Source organism: Capricornis sumatraensis, chromosome 4, assembly GCF_032405125.1.
Source record: "Capricornis sumatraensis isolate serow.1 chromosome 4, serow.2, whole genome shotgun sequence".
NCBI lineage: Eukaryota > Metazoa > Chordata > Mammalia > Artiodactyla > Bovidae > Capricornis > Capricornis sumatraensis.
In genome coordinates this window covers 88,715,851-88,740,105 of record NC_091072.1, presented here as the reverse complement: position 1 = coordinate 88,740,105, position 24,255 = coordinate 88,715,851, and the positions used below count along the sequence as shown (strand labels likewise).

Genomic DNA, 24,255 nt, shown 5'->3' with positions numbered 1-24,255 from the left:
TGATTTTAAATATTTTCACCCATTCAGTAGGTTGCCTTTCTATTTTGTCAGTGATTTCCTTTTGCTGTGCAGAAGCTTTTTAGTTTGATGTCGTTCCACTTGTTTTTGTTGCTTTTGCTTATGAAGTCTGATTCAAAAAAATCACCATCAAGACTGATGTCTAGCAACATACAACCTATATTTCCTTCTAGGATTTTTATGGTTGCTAGTTTTGCATTCTTTAATCCATTTCAGTTAATTTTTCTGTATGGTGTAAGATAGTAGTCTAGTTTCACTCTTTGGCATGTGGTTGCCAGTTTCCCCAGAGCTGTTTATTGAAGACACTCTCCTTTCCCCACCGGATATTCTTGGCTCCTTTGTCTTAAATTACCAAACCATATATGCATGAGGCTTTCTATTTTGTGCCATTGCTCCATATGTCTGTTTTAATGTCTATAGGAAACTAGGACAAACCTAAACAGTGTATTAGAAAGCAGAGACACAATTTTGCTGACAAAGGTCCGTATAGTCAAAGCTATGGTTTTTCCGGTAGTTGTGTATGGATATGAGAGCTGGACAATAAAAAAAGGCTGAATACCAAAGAATTGATGCCTTCAAACTATGGTGCTGACAGAGAAGACTCTTGAGAGTCCCTTTGACAGCATAGAGAACAAACCAGTCAATCCTAAGGGAAATCAACCCTGAATATTCACTGGAAGGACTGGTGCTGAAGCTGAAGCTCCAGGACTTTGGCCACCTGATGCAAAGAGCTGACTCACTGGAAAAGACCCTCATGCTGGGAAAGATTGAGGGCAGGAGGACAAGGGGCGACAGAGGATGAGATGGTTGGATGACATCACCGACTCAATAGATATGAGTTTGAGCAAACTCCAGGAAATAGTGAAGGAAAGGGAAGCCTGGCATACTGCAGTCCATGGGGTCGCAAAGAGCAGGATGCGACTGAACGACTGAACAGTCAAGACTGAGCGACTTAAACAGCAACCATAGAATTTTGATTAATGTCTCTTTGATAGTTTGAAATCAGGAAGCATGATGCCTCCAGATTTGTTCTTCTTTCTCAAGATTGTTTTGGCTGTTGTTTTGGAGTCTTTCATGATTTCATCCAAATTTTGGATTGTTTGTTCTATTTCTTTGAAAGATGCTTTTGGCATTTTGAGAAGTATTGCATTGAATCTGTATCGTAGTTTGGGTGGTATGGACATTTTAACAATATTAATGTTCCAGTCCATGAGCACAGGAATATCTTTCCATTTATTTGTGTTGTGTATTCTTCAATTTCTTTCATCAGTGTCTTTTAATTTTCAGTGTGCATGTCTTTCACCTTCTTGATTAAACTTATTCCTAGGTATTTTATTCTTTTGGGAAGGCAGCTGTGCTCACCTTGTTGGTTTGCCAAGGCTGCACTATTTTATTCTTTGTGATGCAATTATAAATATGAATATTACATTTTATTTATTAAATTCCTTCATTTTTTCTGATAGTTTATTACTATATAGAAACAAAAAAATTTTTATCTTAATATTTGTATCTTGCAACTATACTGAATTCATTTATTAGCTCTAGCAGTTTCCTTGTTTGGAGTCTCTAGGATTTTCTGTATATGTCATCTGCAAATAATCCGTTTTAATTCTTCATTTCAAATTTGGAACCCTCTTATTTTTTTCTTGCCTAATTGCTCTGGCTAGGACTTCCAATACTATTTGAATAAAAGTGGTGAGAATGAACATCCTTGTCTTTTTCCTGAGCTTAGAGGAAATATTTTAGCTTTTTGATGCTGAGTATGATGTTAGCTGTAGGTTTGTCATGTGTGACCTTTATTGTGTTGAGGTATGTTCTCTCTTCTGGAGAGTGTTTGTCATAAATGGGTGCTGAATTTTGTCAAAAGCTTTTCCTGCATCTATTCAGATGATCATATGGTTTTTATACTTCAATTTATTGATGTTATATATCACACTGATTGGTTTATGAATACTGGAAAATCCTTGCATCCCTGGGATAAATCCCATCTGATCACTTGGGTATGATTCTTTCAACATATTGTTGGATTCAGTTTGCAAGTATTTTGATGAGCATTTTTGCATTCAGTTTCATCCGTGATATTGACCTGTAATTTTCTTTTTATTTTGTGGTATTTTTCTCTGATTTTGGTATCAGTATGATGGTGGCCTCATAGAATGAGTTCCTTCATCTGCAATTTTTTAAAAATAGTCTTAAATGAATAGGCATGAAAACTCTTCTCTAAATGTTTGTTAGAATTTGCCTATGAAGCTATATGGTCTTGGACTTTTGTTCACTGTGAGTTCTTTAAACACAGTTTCAATTTCGGTGCTTGTGATTGTTCATATTTTCTATTTCTTTCTGGTTCAGTTTTTCAAGATTGTACCTTTCTAAGAATTTGTCCAGTTCTTGCAGGTTGTCCATTGTATTGGCATATAGTTGCTTACAGGAGTCTCTTATGATCCTTTATATTTCTGTGGTGTAAGTTGTAACTTCTTTTTCATTTCTAACTTTATTGATGTGAGCACTCTGTTTTTTCTTGATGAGTCTGGCTAAATGGTTATCAGTTTTGTTTATCTTCAAAAGAACAAGCTTTTTTAGTTTCATTGATGTTTTCTATTTTTTTCTTCATCTCCATTTCATTTACTTCTGCTCTCATCTTTATGATTTCTTTCCTTCTACCAACTTTAGGTTTTGTTTGTTCTTCTTTCTGTTGTTGCTTTAGGTGTGCTGCTGCTGCTGCGCTTCAGTCGTGTCCGACTCTGTGCGACCCCATAGACGGCAGCCCACCAGGCTCCCCCGTCCCTGGGATTCTCCAGGCAGGAACACTGGAGTGGGTTGCCATTTCCTTTGGTTAGGTTATTTGAGAATTTTCTTGTTTCTTGAGGGAAGATTCTACGGCTGTGATCTCCTTTTAGAACTGCTTTTGCTGTATCCCATGGGTTTTGTATCGATGTGCTTTCATTTTCATTTGCCTTTAGAAATTTATTTCCTCTCTTATTTCATCAGTGATCAGTTGGTTGTTTTGTAGCATGTTGTTTCACCTCCATGTGTTTGTGATTTTTACAGTTTTTTTCTCTTGCAGTTGATTTCTAATCTTATTGTGGAATAAAGAGACTCATGAGTTGTGAACATAAAAGATACTGATTTCTATTTTCTTAAATTTACTGAGGCTCTCCTAAATTTATTGATCCATGTGATCAATCATGGAAGACGTTCCATGTGCACTTGAAAAGAATGTGTCTTCTGCTGCTTTTGGATGGAATGCTTTATAAATATCAATCAAGTACATCTGATCTAAAGTGTCACTTAAGGTCTGTATTTTGTTATTGATTTTCTATCTGAATGACCCATTCGTGAAACTGGGGTGTTAAAGTCCCCTACTATTATTGTGTTAATGGTGCGTTTCTACTTTTATGGCTGTTAGCATTTGTCTTATATATTTAGATTCTCCTATGTTGGGTGCATACATATGTTTACAATTGTTATATCTTCTTTTTGGATTGATCCCTTGATTATTATGTAGTGTCCTTCTTTGTACCTTGTAACCGTCTTTATTTTAAAGTCTGTCTTGTCTGATATGTCATGATTTTCATGGAATACCTTTTTGTCATCCCCTCACTTTCAGTTCCCTATATTTAAAGTGGGTCTCTTATAGACAGCATATATATGGGTCTTGTTTTTGTAACCATTCAGCCAGTCTATGTCTTTGATTAGAGCATTTAATCCAGTTACATTTAAGGTAATTATTAATATGTATATGCTTACTGCCATTTTTTAAATTGTTTTGGACTTATTTTTGTAGGTCTTTGTTTTTCCCCTTCCTCTTTTTTTCTCTTCTCTCATGATTTGATGACTAACTTTTTAGTGTTATGCTTGGATTCCTTTGTGTGTCTGTGTGTGTGTATCTATTGTAGATTTTTGGTTTGCATTTACCGTGAGGTTTGATACAGTAGTCTATATGTAAACAACATGGTTTTAAGTTGCTAGTCCTTTAATTTCTGATGTTTTTCCAATATCTGCTTATAGTCTTCTCACTACTTCTGGTTTTGATATTATATTTGTATATGGATGATTTCCTACCTTTATGTTTGCCTTGATCACTGAGCTGACTCATTTGTAATTTTCTTGTTTCTAGTTGGGGCTTTTTTTCCCACCTAGAGAAATTCCTGTAGCATTTATTGCAAGATAGTCTGGTGGTACTAAATTCTCTTAGCTTTTGCTTGTCTGTAAAGCTTTTGATTCTCTGTTAAATCTGAATAAGATCTTTGCTGGGTAGAGTATTCTTGATTATAGGTTCCTCCCTTCCATCCCTTTAATATATTGTGCCATTCCCTTCTGGTCTGAAGAGTTTCTGCTGAAAAATCAGCTGATAACCTTATTCCATTGTATGTTATTTGTTGGTTTTCCTTTGTTGCTCTTAATATTTTCTCTTTGTCTTTAATTTTTGTCAGTTTGATTAATATGTGTCTCAGTGTATTCCTCCCAGGGTTTGTCCTGTGTGGGACTCCCTGTGCTTCCTGGATATGGGTGACTGTTTCTTTTCCTATGTTAGGGAAATTTTCAGCTATTATCTCATCAAATATTTTCTTGGGCTCTTTCTCTCTCACTTCTCCATCTGGGACCCCTATAATGTGGATGTTGACATGTTAATGTCCCAGAGGTCTTAGACTGTCCTTTCTTCTTTTCCTTCTTTTTTCTTTACTCTGTTCTATGGCAGTGATTTCCACCATTCTGTCTTCCAGCTCAGTTATCCGTTTTTCTGCCTCATTTATTATTATAGATTCCGTCTAGTATATTTTCCATGTCAGTTTTTGTAATGTTTATCTGTTTGTTCTTTAGATCTTCTAGCTCTTTCTTAAACATTTCTTGTATCTTCTCCAACCGTGCCTCTGTTCTTTTTCCAGATCTTATATCAACTCTACTATCATTACTCTGAATTATTTTTCAGGTATATTGCCTATCTCAATTTGAATTAACTGTTCTTCTGGCATTTTATCTTGTTCTCTCATATAGGACATATTGTTCTGCTGTCTCATTTTGTCTAACTTTCTGTGATTGTGGTTTCTGTTCCACAGGCTTCAGGGTTGCAGTTTTCCTTGCTTCTGCTGTCTGCCCTCTGGTGGATGAGGTCTAAGAGGCTTGTGCAAGCTCCTGGTCAGGGAGGCTGGTGCCTGTCCACTGGTGGGTGGAGCTGGGTCTAGTCACTCTGGTGGGGGTGCTGTATCAATGTGTGTGTTTAGTGGGCAGCTAGTGGAAACAGTGTCTGACTTTATTTTTTGGGGCTCCAAAATCTGCAGATGGTGACTGCAGCCATGAAATTAAAAGATGCTTACCACTTGGAAGAAAAGTTATGACCAACCTAGATGGCATATTCAAAAGCAGAGATATTACTTTGCCAACTAAGGTCCGTTTAGTCAAGGCTATGGTTTTTCCTGTGGTCATGTATGGATGTGAGAGTTGGACTGTGAAGAAGGCTGAGTGCTAAAGAATTGATGCTTTTGAACTGTTGTGTTGGAGAAGACTCTTGAGAGTCCCTTGGACTGCAAGGAGATCCAACCAGTCCATTGTGAAGGAGATCAGCCCTGGGATCTTTGGAAGGAATGATGCTAAAGCTGAAACTCCAGTACTTTGGCCACCTCATGTGAAGAGTTGACTCATTGGAAAAGACTCTGATGCTGGGAGGGATTGGGGGAAGGAAGAGAAGGGGACGACCGAGGATGAGATGGCTGGATGGCATCACTGACTCGATGGACATGAGTCTGTGAACTCCGGGAGTTGGTGATGGACAGGGAGGCCTGGCATGCTGCGATTCATGGGGTCGCAAAGAGTCGGACATGACTGAGCGACTGAACTGTGCTGAACTGATAGGCTCAGGAAGACTTTAAGCAGTCTGTATACTGATGGGAGGGGCCGTGTTCCTGCCATGCTGGTTGTTTGGTCTGAAGGGTCCCAGCACTGGAGCCTATAGGCTGTTGGGTGGGGCCAGGCCCTGGTAAAAAATGGCGGCCTCTGAGAGGGCTCACGCCAGTGAGTACTCCCAGAACTACTGTCACCAGTGCCTTCATGCCTGCAGTGAGCCAAAGCTGCCCCCCACCTCTGCCAATACCAGCACGAGGCCCTCCAATACCAGCAGGTAGGTCTTGCGCAGCCAGTCTGTGTTCCTTATGTCTGCCATGTCTCAGTTCAAGTTACTTGAGACCTTGTGTGCACCCTCCAAAAGTGAAGTTTCTGTTTCCCCAGTGCTCTGGAATTCCTGTGATCAAACCCTGGCCTTGAGAGACAAACGCTCTGGTGGCCCCTCCTCCTGATGCCAGAACCCCAGGCTGGGGAGTCTGACACAAAGTTCAGAATTTTCACTTCTGTGGGAGAACCTCTGTGATACAATTATTTTCCAGTTTGTAGATCACCCACCTGGTAAGTGTGCAATTTAATTTTATCACAGTTGCACCCCTCCTACTGTCTTGCTAAGGCTTCTTCATTGTCTTTGGCTGTATAGGATATCTTTTTGGTAGGTTCCAGTGTTTTTTGGTTAACAATTAGTTGTGATGTGGGTGTTTCCATGAGAAAGAATGAGCTCACATCCTTCTATTCTGCCATCTTGTCTCTGTTCTCAAAACAAGTTGCTCTTCAGCACATTATCTTACTTCAACAAGCCTCAGCTTCCTTCTATGAGAAGCTTGTCTTAGGCAGCCTCAAGATGAGTAGATCTCTGCACCCACTCAATAGAATATTTAGGCCTATACAGAGGCTTTAATGGAGCTCCATCACATACATAGTCCAGATGGTCTCAACAACACCTTGTCTCTCAAGCCCTTTTCCATGAAACTGGTTGGTTTGATTTTTAGTGTCTGTTGATTTCTTTGGCTGCAGTGGATCTTAGTTGCTGCCTGAGTGCTCAGTAGTTGTGGCATGCTGACTTAGTTTCTTCGTGTGGGATGACATGTGGGATCTTAGTTCCCTGACCAGGGATCAAACCTGCTACCCCTGAATTTAAGACTGATTCTTTAACTACAACCACTGGACCAACAGAGAAGTCAGTAGTTTTTTTTAATCAAAACTAACTGTCTTGCTCACATTCTGACAGCTTATAGCTAAGACTCTAGATTCTGGCCTTGGTGATGTTAGCCTGAGCTATTTAAACTCCACCTGGTTTTCTTTCAAATTCCTTAACTGTAGCTTATTCTTACCTACCAAACATTTAGGCTTATAGAATTTTCTAGAGTTGGAGTCAGCAAACTAGATATCACAGGCCCACTGCAGCCACTCCCTGTTGGAACACAATGCACACATTCATTTATGTATTGCCTGAAATGGCTTTTACACTTCAGCAACAAACTTGATTAGTTGCAACAGAGACTGTGCAACCAACAAACCCTAAAATACTTATTATCTGGTCCTTTTTTGAACAAAGTTGGCCAAGCACTGCTCTAAAATAATGCTAAGGGAGTTAGTTTGTCCCACAAGGTGGCAGATAAAAATAAAATACAATGTTATTTCCAGACTACACAACCTCCAGCCAGTCTGTGTTCATTATGTCTGCCAGGTTACCATCAGCATTGACTCTGACGTCCCCTCAGATGAGAAATAAGTGCTTTTATGTGCCAGACATTTTACATGAATTGCCTTCCAGCTTTATCGACAGCCGGGAGAGGTCAGTGACTTACCTAAGTTCATAATGAGCCAGATTCAATCTCCTGTCTGAGGTGCACGCTTGTACTCGTACCTACCACAGTCTGTGTGTCTAAACTGTAAAAGATGACAGGGCTTTGAAAATACTAGAAGGGCTTTAAGCAAGGACTAGATTCTTCCACCAGGCTGTTTTATACTTTAGGGATTGCCTCCCCCCCTACACACACACATACAAAAAACAAAAGCTCAAACCTTTCCTCCTAACACCTATCAAGATTAGCTTTCTGTTTTTACACTTCTCTTCACTTTCATTGTATTTGTTGACTTATGATGGAATACTCTAATTACTAACTCCTGCTTTGTACTAGACTTTCCCACTAGATCCTCTTCTGGTGATTTAGTTGCTCCTTTTGTATCCCTTCCTGCCAGTCTTTCCAGTTAATATTCTGAATGAAGTACTCAGTGGCTCATGACAATTAATGTCACATTGTTTTTTCTTTTTCTGTCCCCAGGTATAGGTTTGACCCTCGTTTCATGTTTAGCAATCATGGTAGTGTCAGGACTCAAAGGTTTTCAAAACAGCTTCTGTAGTATCTCTGCGGTTGGATCCCTGCTCATCTCTTTCTGATGAAGTGATTGGAGTAGCTGTCTGAAGCTAGTCTTCAAGACCACACCTGGAAGGGGTCTTTGGACTGGCTTTAAGTCCTATTTGGAAAAGCGACCCAAACAGCTGACTTCCTTGTGCAATGTGTTACGCTGTGAACTTTGCCTGAGTGTCAGGAGCGGCTGTCCCTGTTCCCTTTATTCAGCTGATGACAATACTCCTGAGTATTGTCAGACTCCCGAGGTCTTTGTTCTCACCAAACCCTTTTTGTCCTGGAGCCAGGTTTCTGTTATTCCCCATGTGGTCAAAGTCTGGACTTGTAAATCCATTCAGATAAATGACAGTGCTTTTTTGGGGGAGGGGATGTTTTTGGTATCCAGCTTGACCTAAAATCAAGAGGACCTGCATAGCATTCCAGATTGAGCACTTCACTATCAAAAATACTAATATCACATGGCTTGAAGAACCATCAGAGCTGAACCATCTGATTAAGAACAAAGGCCACTGTTTTTTAGATTAATAGAAATACACTGTTTATAATATCCATACAATATGGTAAGGTCACAAATTCAAAATATGTTCATTTGGGGGGAATTCTGTACTGGTGCTCCGTTAAAATAGAACAGTAGCATTCTCTTGGTATAGGTTAATTCCAGGTAGTTACTGAAGGGAATGGACATCTACTTGGCAGTGACTGCTAACCACATGGAATGCCAGTTAACACCAGGGGGTATCAAAGGAATGAGTGTCTTCTGAAATCTGAAAAATAAAGTGGGTTAAGTATTTCAGCAGAGAAGAACTTCCAAAGGTTGGTGAAAGCTGTGTTTTCAAGGGCCTTCTGTAGGTAGGGCTTTTAACAGGTTGATGAAGGGCTGTAAATTAGGTGTAGTAAGTGCCTGCCCAGCTGGAAGCCATGTGTGAAGTTATGACACTCCCTCTACATTTTGCTGACATTCAGTTCGTTTGTTACAAAATAAGAATTTCTTAGGGTTGATGTAAAGTACCAATTGGTCTTCCCTAGTGGTTCAGTGGTAAAGAATCCACTTGCCAATGTAGGAGACCCAGGTTCGATCCCTAGATCGGGAAGATCCCTTGGAAAAGGAAATGGCAACCCCCTCCAGTGTTGTTGCCTGGGAAATCCCATAGATAGAGGAACCTGGTGGGTTCTAGTCTGTGGGTCACAAAGAGTCGGACACAACTTAGCCACTAAACTACAACAAAATACCAGCTATGCGGCTTCTTCCTTTTCAGATAATTTCTTCCTGAGTTTTTGGAATCTTGTGTAATTTGGGCTTCGTTCACTATTCCTCTGTCAAAACTAGATCTTGACGTTTTCTCACTGTTTAGAATGCCTACATTTCTGTCTCTTGGCTTGAAGACCATTTCTTATATTGTCTTCACAAGAAGGCTAATTGGTGGTGGGGCAGCAGGGGAGGAGGAACTGTGGTTCATAAGCTGACCAACACAGGCAGTCATTGATTTTAGCTTTATGTAAGGTCTTAGGTTGGGCATTTAGCCCTTTGTAAGACATGGCCATAAGTAACTTTCTATCACAATTTCAGATCTCCATGTTGGGTTAATACCCATTGGGTTTATTCCTTTACCTCACACAATCCCAATAACCCTGGTAGTAATTAGAAGTGAAATTAATACTTCTGCCGTGAACATTTTATGAAAAGAAATTCTAACAGTTTGTAACTAAAAGCAAACTACAGTGTTGAGTGTGGTTATTGGCTTTATTCTATGCTTTGATTCTTAACATTAATCAGTCAGCTCCCACATTAATGAAAGTCGGCCTAGTTGTTCCAGAATAAAAAGAAGCCAACTCTTACCAGGTCTCGTACTGTGATGTCATATTATTCATCTATATGATGCTGGTTCTTGAAAGCAGGTAAGAGTGACACAGATCGCAGGCTGCTCTTACACTCAGCAGACTTCTGTTTGTGTTGAGGGGGTGGGGGATGCACTGAAGCCCTTTTTTTGTATCTTTAATTTTTAAAAAGTATGGAGCATTTCACTAATCTCTATGTCATCCTTGTGCAGGGGCCATGCTAATGTCTATATCATTCCAATTTTAGTATATGTGCTGCTAAAGCAAATAACTGCACCTCTCATTTTTGAATGGCCTCTGATGGGACTTTCTTTTGGACTGGTTTCATTCTAGATCTATGCTAAAATCATCTTTCATAAAGAAGCCTCAGATTATAGTTAAAAACTTATTTTTAAATGTCTAGCAGACCACACAATGCACCAAAATTTTTCAGAATGGTATGTTCAAAGGCCCCACAGCAAGAGGCTTGCTTTATGTCTCTCTTAATTATACTGATTTGAATTTTCGTTATTTTTCCTTTAGGAAGACCAGGTCCATATGTATGGGGATAGGAAACTGTGACCATTCAGAATAAACAGAGGTCCTGGGAATGAACAGAGATTTTGCCTTATAAGATTTCCTATTACAAAGCTCTTTCTCCCTCAGATACAATAACATTCCCTACAACTGAAAAGTAGAGAATGCCTTTTGAGGCATTCAAAATCTTTGAATTTGACCAACAGTGCTGTTGCAAAATATATTTTAATTGACAGCATTAGGGTTTTTGTTAGTAATGGTATTCATGGAAAGTTATTCCTTAATCTGTGAGAAATGTCCTTAAATTTATTTTTAAGTGTCTAAGGACTAGTGTTGTTAACATAAGAAGATAAATTGTCCAGGATCCTTATTAAGAGAAAGAAAAGAGTATTTAAACTGATGCACCAGTGGAATTTGGTGGGAACATTTGGCTCTTTCATTTTACCCCCACTGAAGTCCCATTGACTTTGTGGAATTCCGGTGTTTGCATCATCTGTTCCTAGAAGTTCTTCTGCCCTGGCTCTGTGTCATCTGAGTCATTTGACTTAGAAAGTGCTCCTCATAGGACTCTGTTCACTGCTGCACTTTTCAATGAATTAAAGTGTATTTCTGTTCTAGTGGGAATGTCTCCTTTGTTTTAGTCCACAAGTAGTAACTTTGACAAGATGTGGGGGTTTTTTTTTTTTTTTTCCTGCTGTAAACTGTTTAATGCTTACATCGTTCACCTAGTATTGGAGACAGGCTATTTCTATGGGGTACTATAGTCCCTCCCTGGAAAGCTCATGTATGTGTCCCAGCTGACCAGTCTCTTTGATAAGCACCATGCATAAAATCCTTCCTGATAAAACTTTATGCATTTACAGTTTGGAGAGAAAAAAGAAAAACTTACCTTGACCAGCTTTACTTAAATAAACTAAGCTCACCTTCATATAATATCCAAGATGGTGGAGTAGAAGGACTTGCATTCATCTTCTGTGAGAATTCCAGAATTACAACTTGCTGCTGAACAGCTGTCAACAGGAAAATGTTGGATTCCACCCAAAAAAGATACCCCACATGCAAAGGCAAAGGAGAAGCCCCAACAAGATGGCAGAAGGGGCAAAATCGCATTTAGAATCAAACCCCATACTGCCAGAGATGCTCAGCAGGCTCAAACAAAACTCTGTGCACCCCAGGAAACCATAGAGACTGAGCCAGACCTGCCTTTGAGTGTTTGAGTGTCTCCTGTGGAGGTATGGGTCATCAGTGGCCTTACATGGGCAGGAACTCTGGGTGCAGCAGGCCTGGGTATGGCATAAGCCCTCTCGGAGGAGGTCACCATTAACCCCACCATAGAGCTGCCAGAGCTTACACAGGACTAGGAAAACAGACTCTGGGAGGGCACAACCAAAATCTTGTGTGCACCAGGACCCAGGAAAAAGGAACAGTGACCCCACTAGAGACTGAGAGTGTCCAGGAGTCTCTGGCAGAGGCATGTGTCAGTGGTGGCCTGTGCAGGGTCGGGGGCACTGAGTGTGGCAGTGTGTGCACGGGACCTCTTGAAGGAGGTTGTCATTATCTTCACTACCTCCACCAGAGTTTAACCTCAGGGCAAACAACAGGGAGGGAACACAGTCCTGCCCATCAACAGAAAATTGGATTACAGATTTACTGAGCACGGCCCTGCCTATGAGAATAAGACCCAGTTTTCCCGCAGTCAGTCTCTCCCATCAGAAAGCTTCCATAAACCTCTTATCCTTATCCATCAGAGGGCAGACAGAATGAAAACCACAATCACAGAAAACAAATCAAACTGATCACATGGACCACAGCCTTGTTTAGCTTAGATCTGATAGAGTGCCTGAAGAACTGTAGACAGAGGTTCCTGACATTATACAGGAGGCAGTCACCATTTCGAAGAAAAAGAAATACAAAAAGGCAAACTAGTTGTCTGAGGAGGCCTTACAAATAGCTGCGAAAATAAGGAAAGTGGAAAGCAAAGGAGAAAAGGAAAGATAAGCCCGTTTGAATGCAGAGTTACAAAGAATAGCAAGGAGAAATAAGAAAGCCTTCCTCAGGGATCAATGCAAAGAAATAGAGGAAAGCAATAGAATGGGGAAGACTAGAGATCTTTTTAAGAAAATTAAAGATACCAAGGGAACATTTCATGCAAAGATGGGCACAATAAAGGACATAAATGGTATGGACCGAGCAGAAGCAGAAGATATTAAGACGAGATGGTAACAATACACAGAACTGTACAAAAAGATCTTCATGACCCAGATAACCACAATGGTGTGATTACCCACCTAGAGCCAGACATCATGGAATGTCAAGTCAAGTGGGCCGTTGGAAGCATCACTACAAACAATGCTAGTGGAGGTGACGGAATTCCAGTTGAGCTATTTCACATCCTAAAAGATGATGCTGTGAAAGTGCTGCACTCAATATGCCAGCAAATTTGGAAAACTCAGCAGTGGCCACAGGACTAGAAAAGGTCAGTTTTCATTCCAGTCCCAAAGAAAGGCAATGCCAAAGAGTGGTCACACTACTGCACAATTGCACTCATCTCACACACTAGCAAAGTAATGCTCAAAATTCTCCAAGCCAGGCTTTAACAGTATGTGAACCATGAACTTCCAGATGTTCACGTTGGTTTTAGTAAAGGCAGAGGAACCAGAGATCAAATTGACAACATCCATTGAATCATTGAGATTTCCAGAAAAACATCTAACTCTGCCTTATTGGTTACACCAAAGCCTTTGTGTGAATCACAACAAACTGTGGAAAATTTTTAAAGCTATGGGAATACCAGACAACCTGCCCTGCCTCCTGAGAAATCTACATGCATGTCAAGAAGCAACAGTTAGAAATGGACATGGAACAATAGACTGGTTCCAAATAGGAAAAGGAGTATGTCAAGGCTGTATATTGTCACCCTGTTTATTTAACCTACATGCAGAGCACATTATGAGAAACACTGGGCTGGAAGAAGCACAAGCTGCAATCAAGATTGCCAGGAGACATATCAATAACCTCAGATATGCAGATGACAGCACCCTTATAGCAGAATGTGAAGAACAAAAGAGCCTCTTGGTGAAAGGTAAAGAGGAGAGTTAGCTTAAAGCTCAACATTTAGAAAACTAAGATCATGGCATCCAGTCCCATCACTTAATGGCAAATAAATGGGAAACAAATGGAAACAGTGACAGACTGTTTGGGGGGCACTCCAAAATCACTGCAGATGATGATTGCAGCCATGAAATTAAAAGGTGCTTGCTCCTTGGAAGAAAAACTATGACCAACCTAGACAGCATATTCAAAAGCAGAGACATTACATTGCCAACAAAGGTCCATCTAGTCAAGGCTACGGTTTTTCCAGTAGTCATGTATGGATATGAGAGTTGGACTATAAAGAAAGCTGAATGCTGAAGAATTGATGCTTTTGAACTGTGGTGTTGGAGAACACTTGAGAGTCCCTTGGACTGCAATGGGACCCAACCTGCCGATCCTAAAGGAAATGAGTCCTGAATATTCATTGGAAGAATGATGCTGCAGTTGAAACGCCAATATTCTCACCTGATGAGAAGAACTGACTTCTTGAAAAAGACCCCAATGCTGGGAAAGATTGAAGGCAGGAGGAGAAGGGGACCACAGAGGATGAGATGGTTGGATGGCATCACCGACTCAATGGACATGAGTTTGAGTAAGCTCTGGGAGTTGGTGATGGACAGGGAAGCCTGGCATACTGCAGTCCATGGGGTCACAAAGAGTCAGACACAACTGAGCAACTGAACTGAAATGAAGCTCACCTTCAGAGGTCCCTTGCCTTGATGTCCAGTCACATAATCCATTGCCCTAAATGAGAAGTGAAGTTACTGGGGTTGACACACTTTTTCTTAAAGGAACAGTTAGTATTTTACATTTGCAGGCCATGTCTCTATCGTAGATACTTAATTTGGCTGTTTCAGTACAAAAGTAGCCACAGATAACACACAAATGAATATGCATGACTATGTTCCAACAGAACTTTACCTAAAAAAAGAAAAAAGCCATAATTTGCCAACCTCAGACCTAGTTGGTTGCCTCGTAGAAGTTCTGAACACCAAGCAGAAAAACAGGAGGTAAAAAGACACCCATTAAGTTTCCAGACTACCATCAGAAAAACAAGTACTTGGGTTTATCACAATATCAAGTCACCAAGGGAGAGGAGAATGTTTATTTGCATAGACTCAAAGTGAGGGTAAGTACAGACTACTCCATCCATTTTTCCTAATTTGCACCCTCTCTGTTCCCACTGAGACTGTACCCTGCCCTGTGGAAACAAACACCATAGAGATTGAGTATTTGTTTCATCTTTCTCTACCCACCATGGGTTTAATGGGATACTCATACGTATACCTTGAAGTCTGTTGTGGCAAGAGCAGCCTAAGGCCCCAAGCTGAAAGCTTGATGCAGAGACCTTTACTGATGACCTAGGGATTCCTACATAAGACAAAATTTACATATGGGACATGGGAGCTGGCTTCAGGAGGACCACAGAGCAGATAACAGTTCTAAATCTCAGTCTCTGAGAGGAAGCTTTCATGACACCTTCAGCTGGTGAGACCTGAGATCTACACCTTCGTGACATGCTGTGACATGCTTATAGATCTTCAAAGGGCAGTGAAATATAAAGAATGGTTGTGATTAGCATTTACTGTGATAAAAAGGGCCCTGTAGACTAGGTTTTTTCCTCAGCTTCCTTTATTCAAGCTCACAAAGCTAATTAGTCAAAAAGATTTCAAAGATCTGGTTTTGAAGACATCTTTCTACTAAACTGCTGTCTTTGTGATCTAAGGACTTTACCCTCTCTCATATATCTGAGTGCCTACTCTGCCTGGAAGTGAGCTGGGTTATGAAGGAATTATTTTCTTTCTGACCTCCAGGACATTATCGAGTAGATTGAAAAGAAAACTTGTCCCTGATATCCGTATTTACAGGGAAAACACAGTTTCACACTAAGAAGGGAGTTGACACTACCATTCAAATGATTTCTTGTCCTGCTCCACAGCCTGACTTTTGAAAACAAAGTGAAAAAGATCTCCTCTGACAAACCTTTTAACTAGACTCACCAAGAATAAAAGGGGCTCAAATAAAATCACAGATGAATGGGGTGACATTACAACAAATACCACAGATATGTAATGGATCATAAGAGAGGAGCACAAACAATTAGATGTCAACAAATTGGATAACTCAGAAGAAATGGATAAATTCTTAGAAACATACAACTTTCCAGGACTGAATCATGAATAAATAGAAAATATAAACATTCTGATCACTAATAAGGAGATTGCATGCATGCTAAGTTGCTTCAGTCGTGTCCAGTTCTTTGCAACCCTATGGAGCATAGCCTGCCAGGCTGCTCTGTCTATGGGATTCCCCAGATAAGAATTCTGGAGTGGGGAGGCGGTCGTAAGTTGGCAGAGGTATAGGAAGGGGAGACCACTTTCTCCCCCACAAATTCATCAAAAGAACATTTGAACACTGAGTAAATTCCACAAAACAACTTCTGAATGCTGGCAGAGGACATCCAGAAAAGTAGCCCATTGTCTTCAAAAGGATGTAGGAAAAAATATAAAAGATAAAAAGAGAGACAAAAGAGGTAGGGATGGAGATCCATCCTGGGAAGGGAGTCTTCAAAAAGAGAGAAGTTTCCAAACACCAGGAAATACTCTCACTGGTGAGTCTGTGGCAAGCCTTGGAACCTCAGAGGGCAACATAACCGGGAAGAAAAATAAATAAATAATGAAAACCCACAGATTATGTGCCCAAAGGTAACTCCCAGCAGAGAAGAAGTGCAGACGCCCGAATCCACCACTAGCAAGCAGGGGCTGGGCAGGGAGGAGCAGGCTGCATTGCTTAGAGTAGGGACCAGGCCTGAATGCCTGGAGGGCAATCTGAGGGAACTAACTTGAGATAGCAAACCAGAATGTGGGATAGCTATCCCTCGAAAAGCCCTAACCTAAGACACCAGCAGGCCGGCTCACAGAACAAAGGACTGAGCAGAGCTAGCTGGCTACAGACTGGCCCATCCCCCGCCGGAGACAGGCAGGCGAGGGCAGCCAGAGCCAGAAGGGGCCAATCGCGGCCCCAGAGAGGCATCATCTACCAGACTGCAAGCAGGCTTCTTTGCTAACCAAGACTTCTTGGGATTCTGGATGGTCGACACCCGCCAGGAGGGTCGCAGCCAGAGATCAGCTCCCCAGTAGAGACACACAGCACACCTGAGAAGGTGCGCCGGTTGTACACCCAGAAAACCAAACGGCAGGGACAGGGGAGGTGATAAGTCACATCAACCATGTTCGCTAAGCACCTGGTCACCTAGGCTGCTTGGACCGGGGAAGGCCACAAAACGCAGGCCCAGCCGAGTGTGCACCTTTGTGGAGTACCTGAGAACCTGAACCTGACTGGCTTAGACCTGTGAAGTGCACTCAACCCAGGGCCTGCCTCAGACAGTTCCTGGCATAGCAACCTAGAGACTGAGCACTGTTGACTGGGAAAGCACACACACCGTGAGCCAGGACAAATCCAGTGTGGCCAAGACACTGCGAGCACACGTCAGTGTTATTTGTTTGCAGTGTTCCTCTCTCCCCACAGCACAACTGAACAAGTGAGCCTAAAAGAGTGTCCACCACCGCCCCCTTGTGTCAGGGTGGAAATTAGACACTGAAGACACCGGCAAACAGAAGAAGCTAAAAGAAACAGAGGGAACGGCCTTGGAAGTGACAGGTGTAATAGAATAAAACCCTGTAGTTAGCACTGACTACATAGGAAGGGGCCTATAGATCTTGAGAAATATAAGATGGATCAAGGAACTATCTGAAAATGAACTGACCCTACACTGTCCATAACAACACCAGAGAAAGTCCTAGATATATTTTTACTATTATCATTCTTCAAATTAAAAAAAAAATTTCTTAAGTCCTCTATTACTCCTTTGGAAAAGACTCTGATGCTGGGACGGATTGGGGGCAGGAGGAGAAGGGGACGACAGAGGATGAGATGGCTGGATGGCATCACTGACTCGATGGAAGTGAGTTTGAGTGAATTCGGGAGTTAGTGATGGACAGGCAGGCCTGGCGTGCTGCGATTCATGGGGTTGCAAAGAGTCGGACACAACTGAGTGACTAAAATGAACTGATTACTCCTTTAACTTTCATTTCTATAACCTACTATTACTGTGCAAACAGAATACCCTATTTTTTTTTTCACTTCATTTTGCTTTACAATACTGTATTGGTTTTGCCATACATTGACATAAATCCACCACAGGAATACATGAGTTCCCAATCCTGAACCCCCCTCCCACCTCCCACCCCATATCATCTCTCTGGATCTTCCCCGTGAACCAGCCTGAAGCATCCTGTATCCTGTATCGAACCTAGACTGGCAATTCATTTCTTACATGATTATTGGAGAAGGAGATGGCAACCCACTCCAGTGTTCTTGTCTGGAGAATCCCAGGGATGGGGGAGCCTGGTGGGCTGCCGTCTATGGGGTTGCACAGAGTCGGACACGACTGAAGTGACTTAGCAGCAGCAGCAGCAGTATACATGTTTCAATGCCCTTCTCCCAAATCATCCCACCCTCTCCCTCTCCCACAGAGTCCAAAAGACTGTTCTATACATCGGTGTCTCTGTTGCTGTCTCACATACAGGGTTATCATTACCATCTTTCTAAATTTCGTATATATGTGTTAGTATACTGTATTGGTGTTTTTCTTTCTGGCTTACTTCACTTTGTATAATCGGCTCCAGTTTCATCCATCTCATTAGAACTGATTCAAATGTATTCTTTTTAATGGCTGAGTAATACTCCATGTGTATATGTACAATAGCTTTCTTATCCATTCATCTGCTGATGGACATCTAGGTTGTTTTCACGTCCTGGCTATTATAAACACTGCTGCGATGAACATTGGGGTACACATGTCTCTTTCAATTCTCTTTCCTCAGTGTGTATGCCCAGTAGTGGGATTGCAGGGTCATAAGGCATTATATTTCCAGTTTTTTAAGGAATCTCCACACTGTTCTCCATAGTGGCTGTACTAGTTTGCATTCCCATCAACAGTGTAAGAGGGTTCCCTTTTCTCCACACCCTCACCAGCATTTATTGCTTGTACACTTTTGGATAGCAGCCATTCTGAGTGGCATGGAATGGTATCTCATTGTGGTTTTGATTAGCATTTCTCTGATAATGAGTGATGTTGAGCATCTTTTCAAGTGTTTGTTAGCTATCTGTATGTCTTCTTTGAGAAATGTCTATTTAGTTCTTTGGTCCATTTTTTGATTGGGTCGTTTATTTTTCTGGAATTGAGCTACATGAGTTGCTTGTATATTTTTGAGATTAGTTGTTTGCCAGTTGCTTCATGTGCTATTATTTTCTCCCATTCTGAAGGCTGTCTTTTCACCTTGCTTATAGTTTCCTTTGTTGTGCAGAAGCTTTTAATTTTAATTAGATCCCATTTGTTTGTTTTTGCTTTTATTTCCAGTATTCTGGGAGATGGATCATAGATGATCCTGCTGTGATTTATGTCGGAGAGTGTTTTACCTATGTTCTCCTCTAAGAGTTTTATAGTTTCTGGTCTTACATTTAGATCTTTAGTTCATTTTGCGTTTATTTTTGTATATGGTGTTAGAAAGTGATCTAGTTTCATTCTTTTACAAGTGGTTGACCAGTTTTCCCAGCACCACTTGGTAAAGAGATTGTCTTTTCTCCATTGTATATTCTTGCCTCCTTTGTCAAAGATAGGGTGTCCATAGGTGCATGGATTTATCTCCGGGCTTTCTATTTTGTTCCATTGATCTATATTTCTGTCTTTGTGCAAGTACCATACTTTCTTGATGACTGTGGCTTTGTAGTAGAGCCTGAAGTCAGGCAGGTTGATTCCTCCAGTTCCATTCTTCTTTCTCAAGATTGCTTTGGCTATTTGAGCTTTTTTGTATTTCCATACAAATTGTGAAATTATTTGTTCTAACTCTGTGAAAAAATACTGCTGGTAGCTTGATAGGGATCGCATTGAATCTGTAGATTGCTTTGGGTAGTATACTCATTTTCACTGTATTGATTCTTCCAAGCCATGAGCGTGGTATATTTCTCCATCTATTAGTGTCCTCTTTGATTTCTTTCACCAGTGTTTTATAGTTTTCTATATATAGGTCTTCTGTTTCTTTAGGTAGATATATTCCTAGGTATTTTATTCTTTTTGTTGCAATGATGAATGGAATTGTTTCCTTAATTTCTTTTTCTACTTTCTCATTATTAGTGTATAGGAATGCAAGGGATTTCTTTGTGTTGATTTTATATCCTGCAAATTTACTATATTCATTAATTAGCTCTAATAATTTTCTGGTAGAGTCTTTAGGGTTTTCTATGTAGAGGACCATGTCATCTGCAAACAGTGAGAGTTTTACTTCTTCTTATCCAATTGGATTCCTTTTATTTCTTTTTCTGCTCTGATTGCTATGGCCGAAACTTCCAGAACTATGTTGAATAGTAGCAGGGAAAGTGGGCACCCTTGTCTTGCTCCTGACTTTAGGGGAAATGCTTTCAATTTTTCACCATTGAGGATAATGTTTGCTGCAGGTTTGTCATATATAGCTTTTATTATGTTGAGGTATGTTCCTTCTAGTCCTGCTTTCTGGAGAGTTTTTATCATAACTGGATGTTGAACTTTGTCAAAGGCCTTCTCTGCATCTATTGATATAATCATATGGTTTTTATTTATCAATTTGTTAATATGGCAAATTACATTGATTGATTTGTGGATATTGAAGAATCCTTGCATCCCTGGGATAAAGCCCACTTGGTCATGGTGTATGATCTTTTTAATGTGTTGTTGGATTCTGATTGCTAGAATTTTGTTAAGGATTTTTGCATCTATGTTCATCAGTGATATTGGCTGTAGTTTTCTTTTTCTGTGGCATCTTTGTCAGGTTCTGGTATTAGGGTGATGATGGCCTCATAGAATGAGTTTGGAAGTTTACCTTCCTCTGCAATTTTCTGGAAGAGTTTGAGTAGGATAGGTGTTAGCTCTTCTCTAAATTTTTAGTAGAATTCAGCTGAAGCCATCTGGACCTGGGCTTTTGTTTGCTGGAAGATTTCTGATTACAGTTTCAATTTCTGTGCTTGTGATGGGTCTCCTAAGATTTTCTATTTCTTCCTGGTTCAGTTTTGGAAAGTTGTACTCTTCTAAGAATTTGTCCATTTCTTCCATGTTGTCCATTTTATTAGCATATAGTTGCTGATAGTAGTCTCTTATGATCTTTGTATTTCTGTGTTGTCTGTTGTGATCTCTCCATTTTCATTTCGAATTTTATTGATTTGATTTTTCTCCCTTTGTTTCTTGATGAGTCTGGCTAATGGTTTGTCAATTTTATTTATCCTTACAAAGAACCAGCTTTAGGTTTTGTTGATTTTTGCTATGGTGTCTTTTGTTTCTTTTGCATTTATTTCTGCCCTAGTTTTTCACATTTCTTTCCTTCTACTATCTCTGGGGTTCTCCATTTCTTCCTTTTCTAGTTGCTTTAGGTGTAATGTTAGGATACTTATTTGACTTTTTTCTTGTTTCTTGAGGTATGCTTGTATTGCTATGAACTTTCCTCTTAGCACTGCTTTTATAGTGTCCCACAGGTTTTGGGTTGTTGTGTTTTCATTTTCATTAGTTTCTATGCATATTTTGATTTCTTTTTTTATTTCTTCTGTGATTTGTTGGTTATTCAGAAGCATGTTGTTCAGCCTCAAAAAGTTGGAATTTTTAATAGTTTTTCTCCTGTAGCTGAGCTCTAATCTTACTGCATTATGGTCAGAAAAGATGCTTGGAATGATCTCAATTTTTTTGAATTTATCAAGGTTAGATTTATGGCCCAGGATGTGATCTACCCTGGAGAAGGTTCCGTGAGCACTTGAGAAAAAGGTGAAATTCATTGTTTTGGGGTGAAATGTCCTATAGATATCAATTAGATCTAACTGGTCTATAGTATCATTTAAAGTTTGCATTTCTTTGTTAATTTTCTGTTTAGTTGATCTGTCCATAGGTGTGAGTGGGGTATTAAAGTCTCCAACTATTATTGTGTTTTTGTTAATTTCCCCTTTCATACTTGTTAGCATTTGTCTTACATATTGTGGTGCTCCTATGTTGGGTGCATATATATTTATAATTTTTATATCTTCTTCTTGGATTGATCCTTTGATCATTATGTACTGGCCTTCTTTGTCTCTGTTCACAGTCTCTGTTTTAAAGTCTATTTATTGGATATGAGTATTGCTACTTCTGCTTTCATTTGGTCTCTGCCTGGAATATCTTTTTCCAGCCCTTCACTTTCAGTCTGTATGTTTCTCTTGTTTTGAGGTGTGTCTCTTGTAGGCAGCATATATAGGGGTCTTGTTTTTGTATCCATTCAGCCATTCTTTGCCTAAGGATACACTATTTTTTAAAGCAAACTTCATATATATTTTATAATTTTTGTGACTTTTTTTTCCTTTAATATTGTATTTTTGAAAATCCAACCTCTACTCTAGATTTTTAATCTTTGCTTTTTGGTATCTGTTGTCAATTTTGTACCTTTAAGAACCCAATCTTCAGTACCCATTTGTACTTGGGAACTAGATTAATGGCGTGACTGCTCTCCCCCTTTGGACTCTCCTTTTTCTCCACCAGGTTGCCTCTGTCTCCTCCCTCCCCCTTCTCTTTTCTACCCAACTCTGCGAATCTCTTTGCATGTTCTGGACTGTGGAGAACACGTAGGGAACTGATTACTGGCTGGATCTGTCTCTCTCCTTTTGATTCCCCCCCTTTATCCTCCTGACCACCTGTGTCTCCTTCCTCCCTCTTCTCTTCTCTATGTAACTCTGTGAACATCTCTGAGGACTCCAGACTGTGGAGAGCACAAAAGGAAGTGATTACTGGCTAGCTTGCTCTCACCCCTTTTGATTACCCCTCTTCTCGTCCTGGTCACTTCTATCTCCCTCCTCCCTCTTCTCTTCTCCATGTAGTTCTGTGAACCTCTCTGGTGTCCCTAACTGTGGAGAAATTTTTCATCTTTAACCTAGATGTTTTATCATCAGTGCTGTATTGATATGGAGAAGTCTTGAGGCTGCTGTAAGAACAAGACTGAGAACTAGGGGCAGGAGGCTTACGTCTAAATCCTGAGAACACCAGAGAACTCCTGACTCCTGGGAACATTAATCGACAGGAGCTCATCAAACGCCTCCATACCTACACTGAAACCAAGCACCACCCAAGGGCCAACAAGTTCCAGAGCAAGACATACCACGCAAATTCTCCAGCAACACAGGAACATAGCCCTGAGCTTCAATATACAGGCTCCCCAAAGTCACACCAAACCCATTGACATCTCATAACTCATTACTGGACACTTCATTGCACTCCAAAGAGAAGAAATCCAGCTCCACCCACCAGAACACCGACACAAGCTTCCCTAACCAGGAAACCTTGACAAGCCACCTGTCCAACCCCACCCACAGCTAGGAACCTCCACAATAAAGAGAACTCCACAAACTGCCAGAATACAGAAAGGCCACCCCAAACACAGCAATATAAACAAGAAGAAAAGGCAGAGAAATACCCAGCAGGTAAAGGAACAGGATAAATGCCCACCAAGCCAGACAAAAGAGGGAGAGATGGGGTACCTACCTGATAAAGAATTCCAAATAATGATAGTGAAAATGATCCAAAATCTTGAAAACAAAATGGAATTACAGATAAACAGCCTGGAGACAAGGAATGAGAAGATGCAAGAAAGGTTTAACAAGGACCTAGAAGAAATAAAAAAGAGTCAATATATAAGGAATAGTGCAACAAATGAGATCAAAAATACTCTGGAAGGAACCAACAGTAGAATAACAGAGGCAGAAGATAGGATAAGTGACGTAGAAGATAGAATGATAGAAATAAATGAAACAGAGTGGAAAAAAGAAAAACGAATTAAAAGAAATGAGGACAATCTCAGAGACCACTGGGACAATGTTAAATGCCCCAACATTCGAATCATAGGAATCACAGAAGAAGACAAAATGAAAGACCATGAGAAAATACTTGAGGAGATAATAGTGGAAAACTTCCCTAAAATGGGGAAGGAAATAATCACCCAAGTCCAAGAAACCCAGAGAGCCCCAAACAGGATAAACCCAAGGTGAAACACCCCAAGACACATATTAATCAAATTAACAAAGATCAAGCCCAAAGAACAAACATTAAAAGTAGCAAGGGAAAAGCAACAAATAACACACAAGGGGATTCCCATAAGGCTAACAGCTGATCTTTCCATAGAAACTCTTCAGGCCAGGAGGGAATGGCAGGACATACTTAAAGTGATGAAAGAAAATAACCTACAGCCCAGATTACTGTACCCAGCAAGGATTTCATTCAAATATGAAGGAGAAATCAAAACCTTTACAGACAAGCAAAAGCTGACAGAATTCAGCACCACCAAACCAGCTCTCCAACAAATGCTAAAGGATCTCTAGACAGGAAACACAGAAAGAGTGTATAAACTCAAACCCAAAACAATAAAGTAAATGGCAACGGAATCACACTTATCAATAATTACCTTAAATGTAAATGGGTTGAATGCCCCAACCAAAAGACAAAAAGACTGGCTGAATGGATAAAAAACAAGACCCCTGTATA

The 24,255-nt window shown here is 40.4% G+C and overlaps 1 protein-coding gene and 1 pseudogene across 2 annotated transcripts in view; both read right to left on the bottom strand.

Moving 5' to 3' along the window:
- Positions 1-24,255, bottom strand: part of LOC138077682 (lysozyme C, tracheal isozyme) — a 73,903-nt gene that overhangs the window by 13,683 nt on the left and 35,965 nt on the right. Inside the window, exon 1 of one of the 2 annotated variants that reach the window (XM_068969799.1) lies at positions 11,504-11,574. The exons of the other annotated variant lie outside the window; for it this stretch is intronic. Coding sequence (XP_068825900.1) covers positions 11,504-11,545 — 42 coding nt within the window. The 5' untranslated portion in view covers positions 11,546-11,574. Of the gene's footprint in view, positions 1-11,503; positions 11,575-24,255 lie in introns of those variants that run through there. 2 annotated transcript variants of the gene reach the window in all.
- On the bottom strand, positions 10,232-10,331 carry LOC138079368 (U6 spliceosomal RNA; annotated as a pseudogene).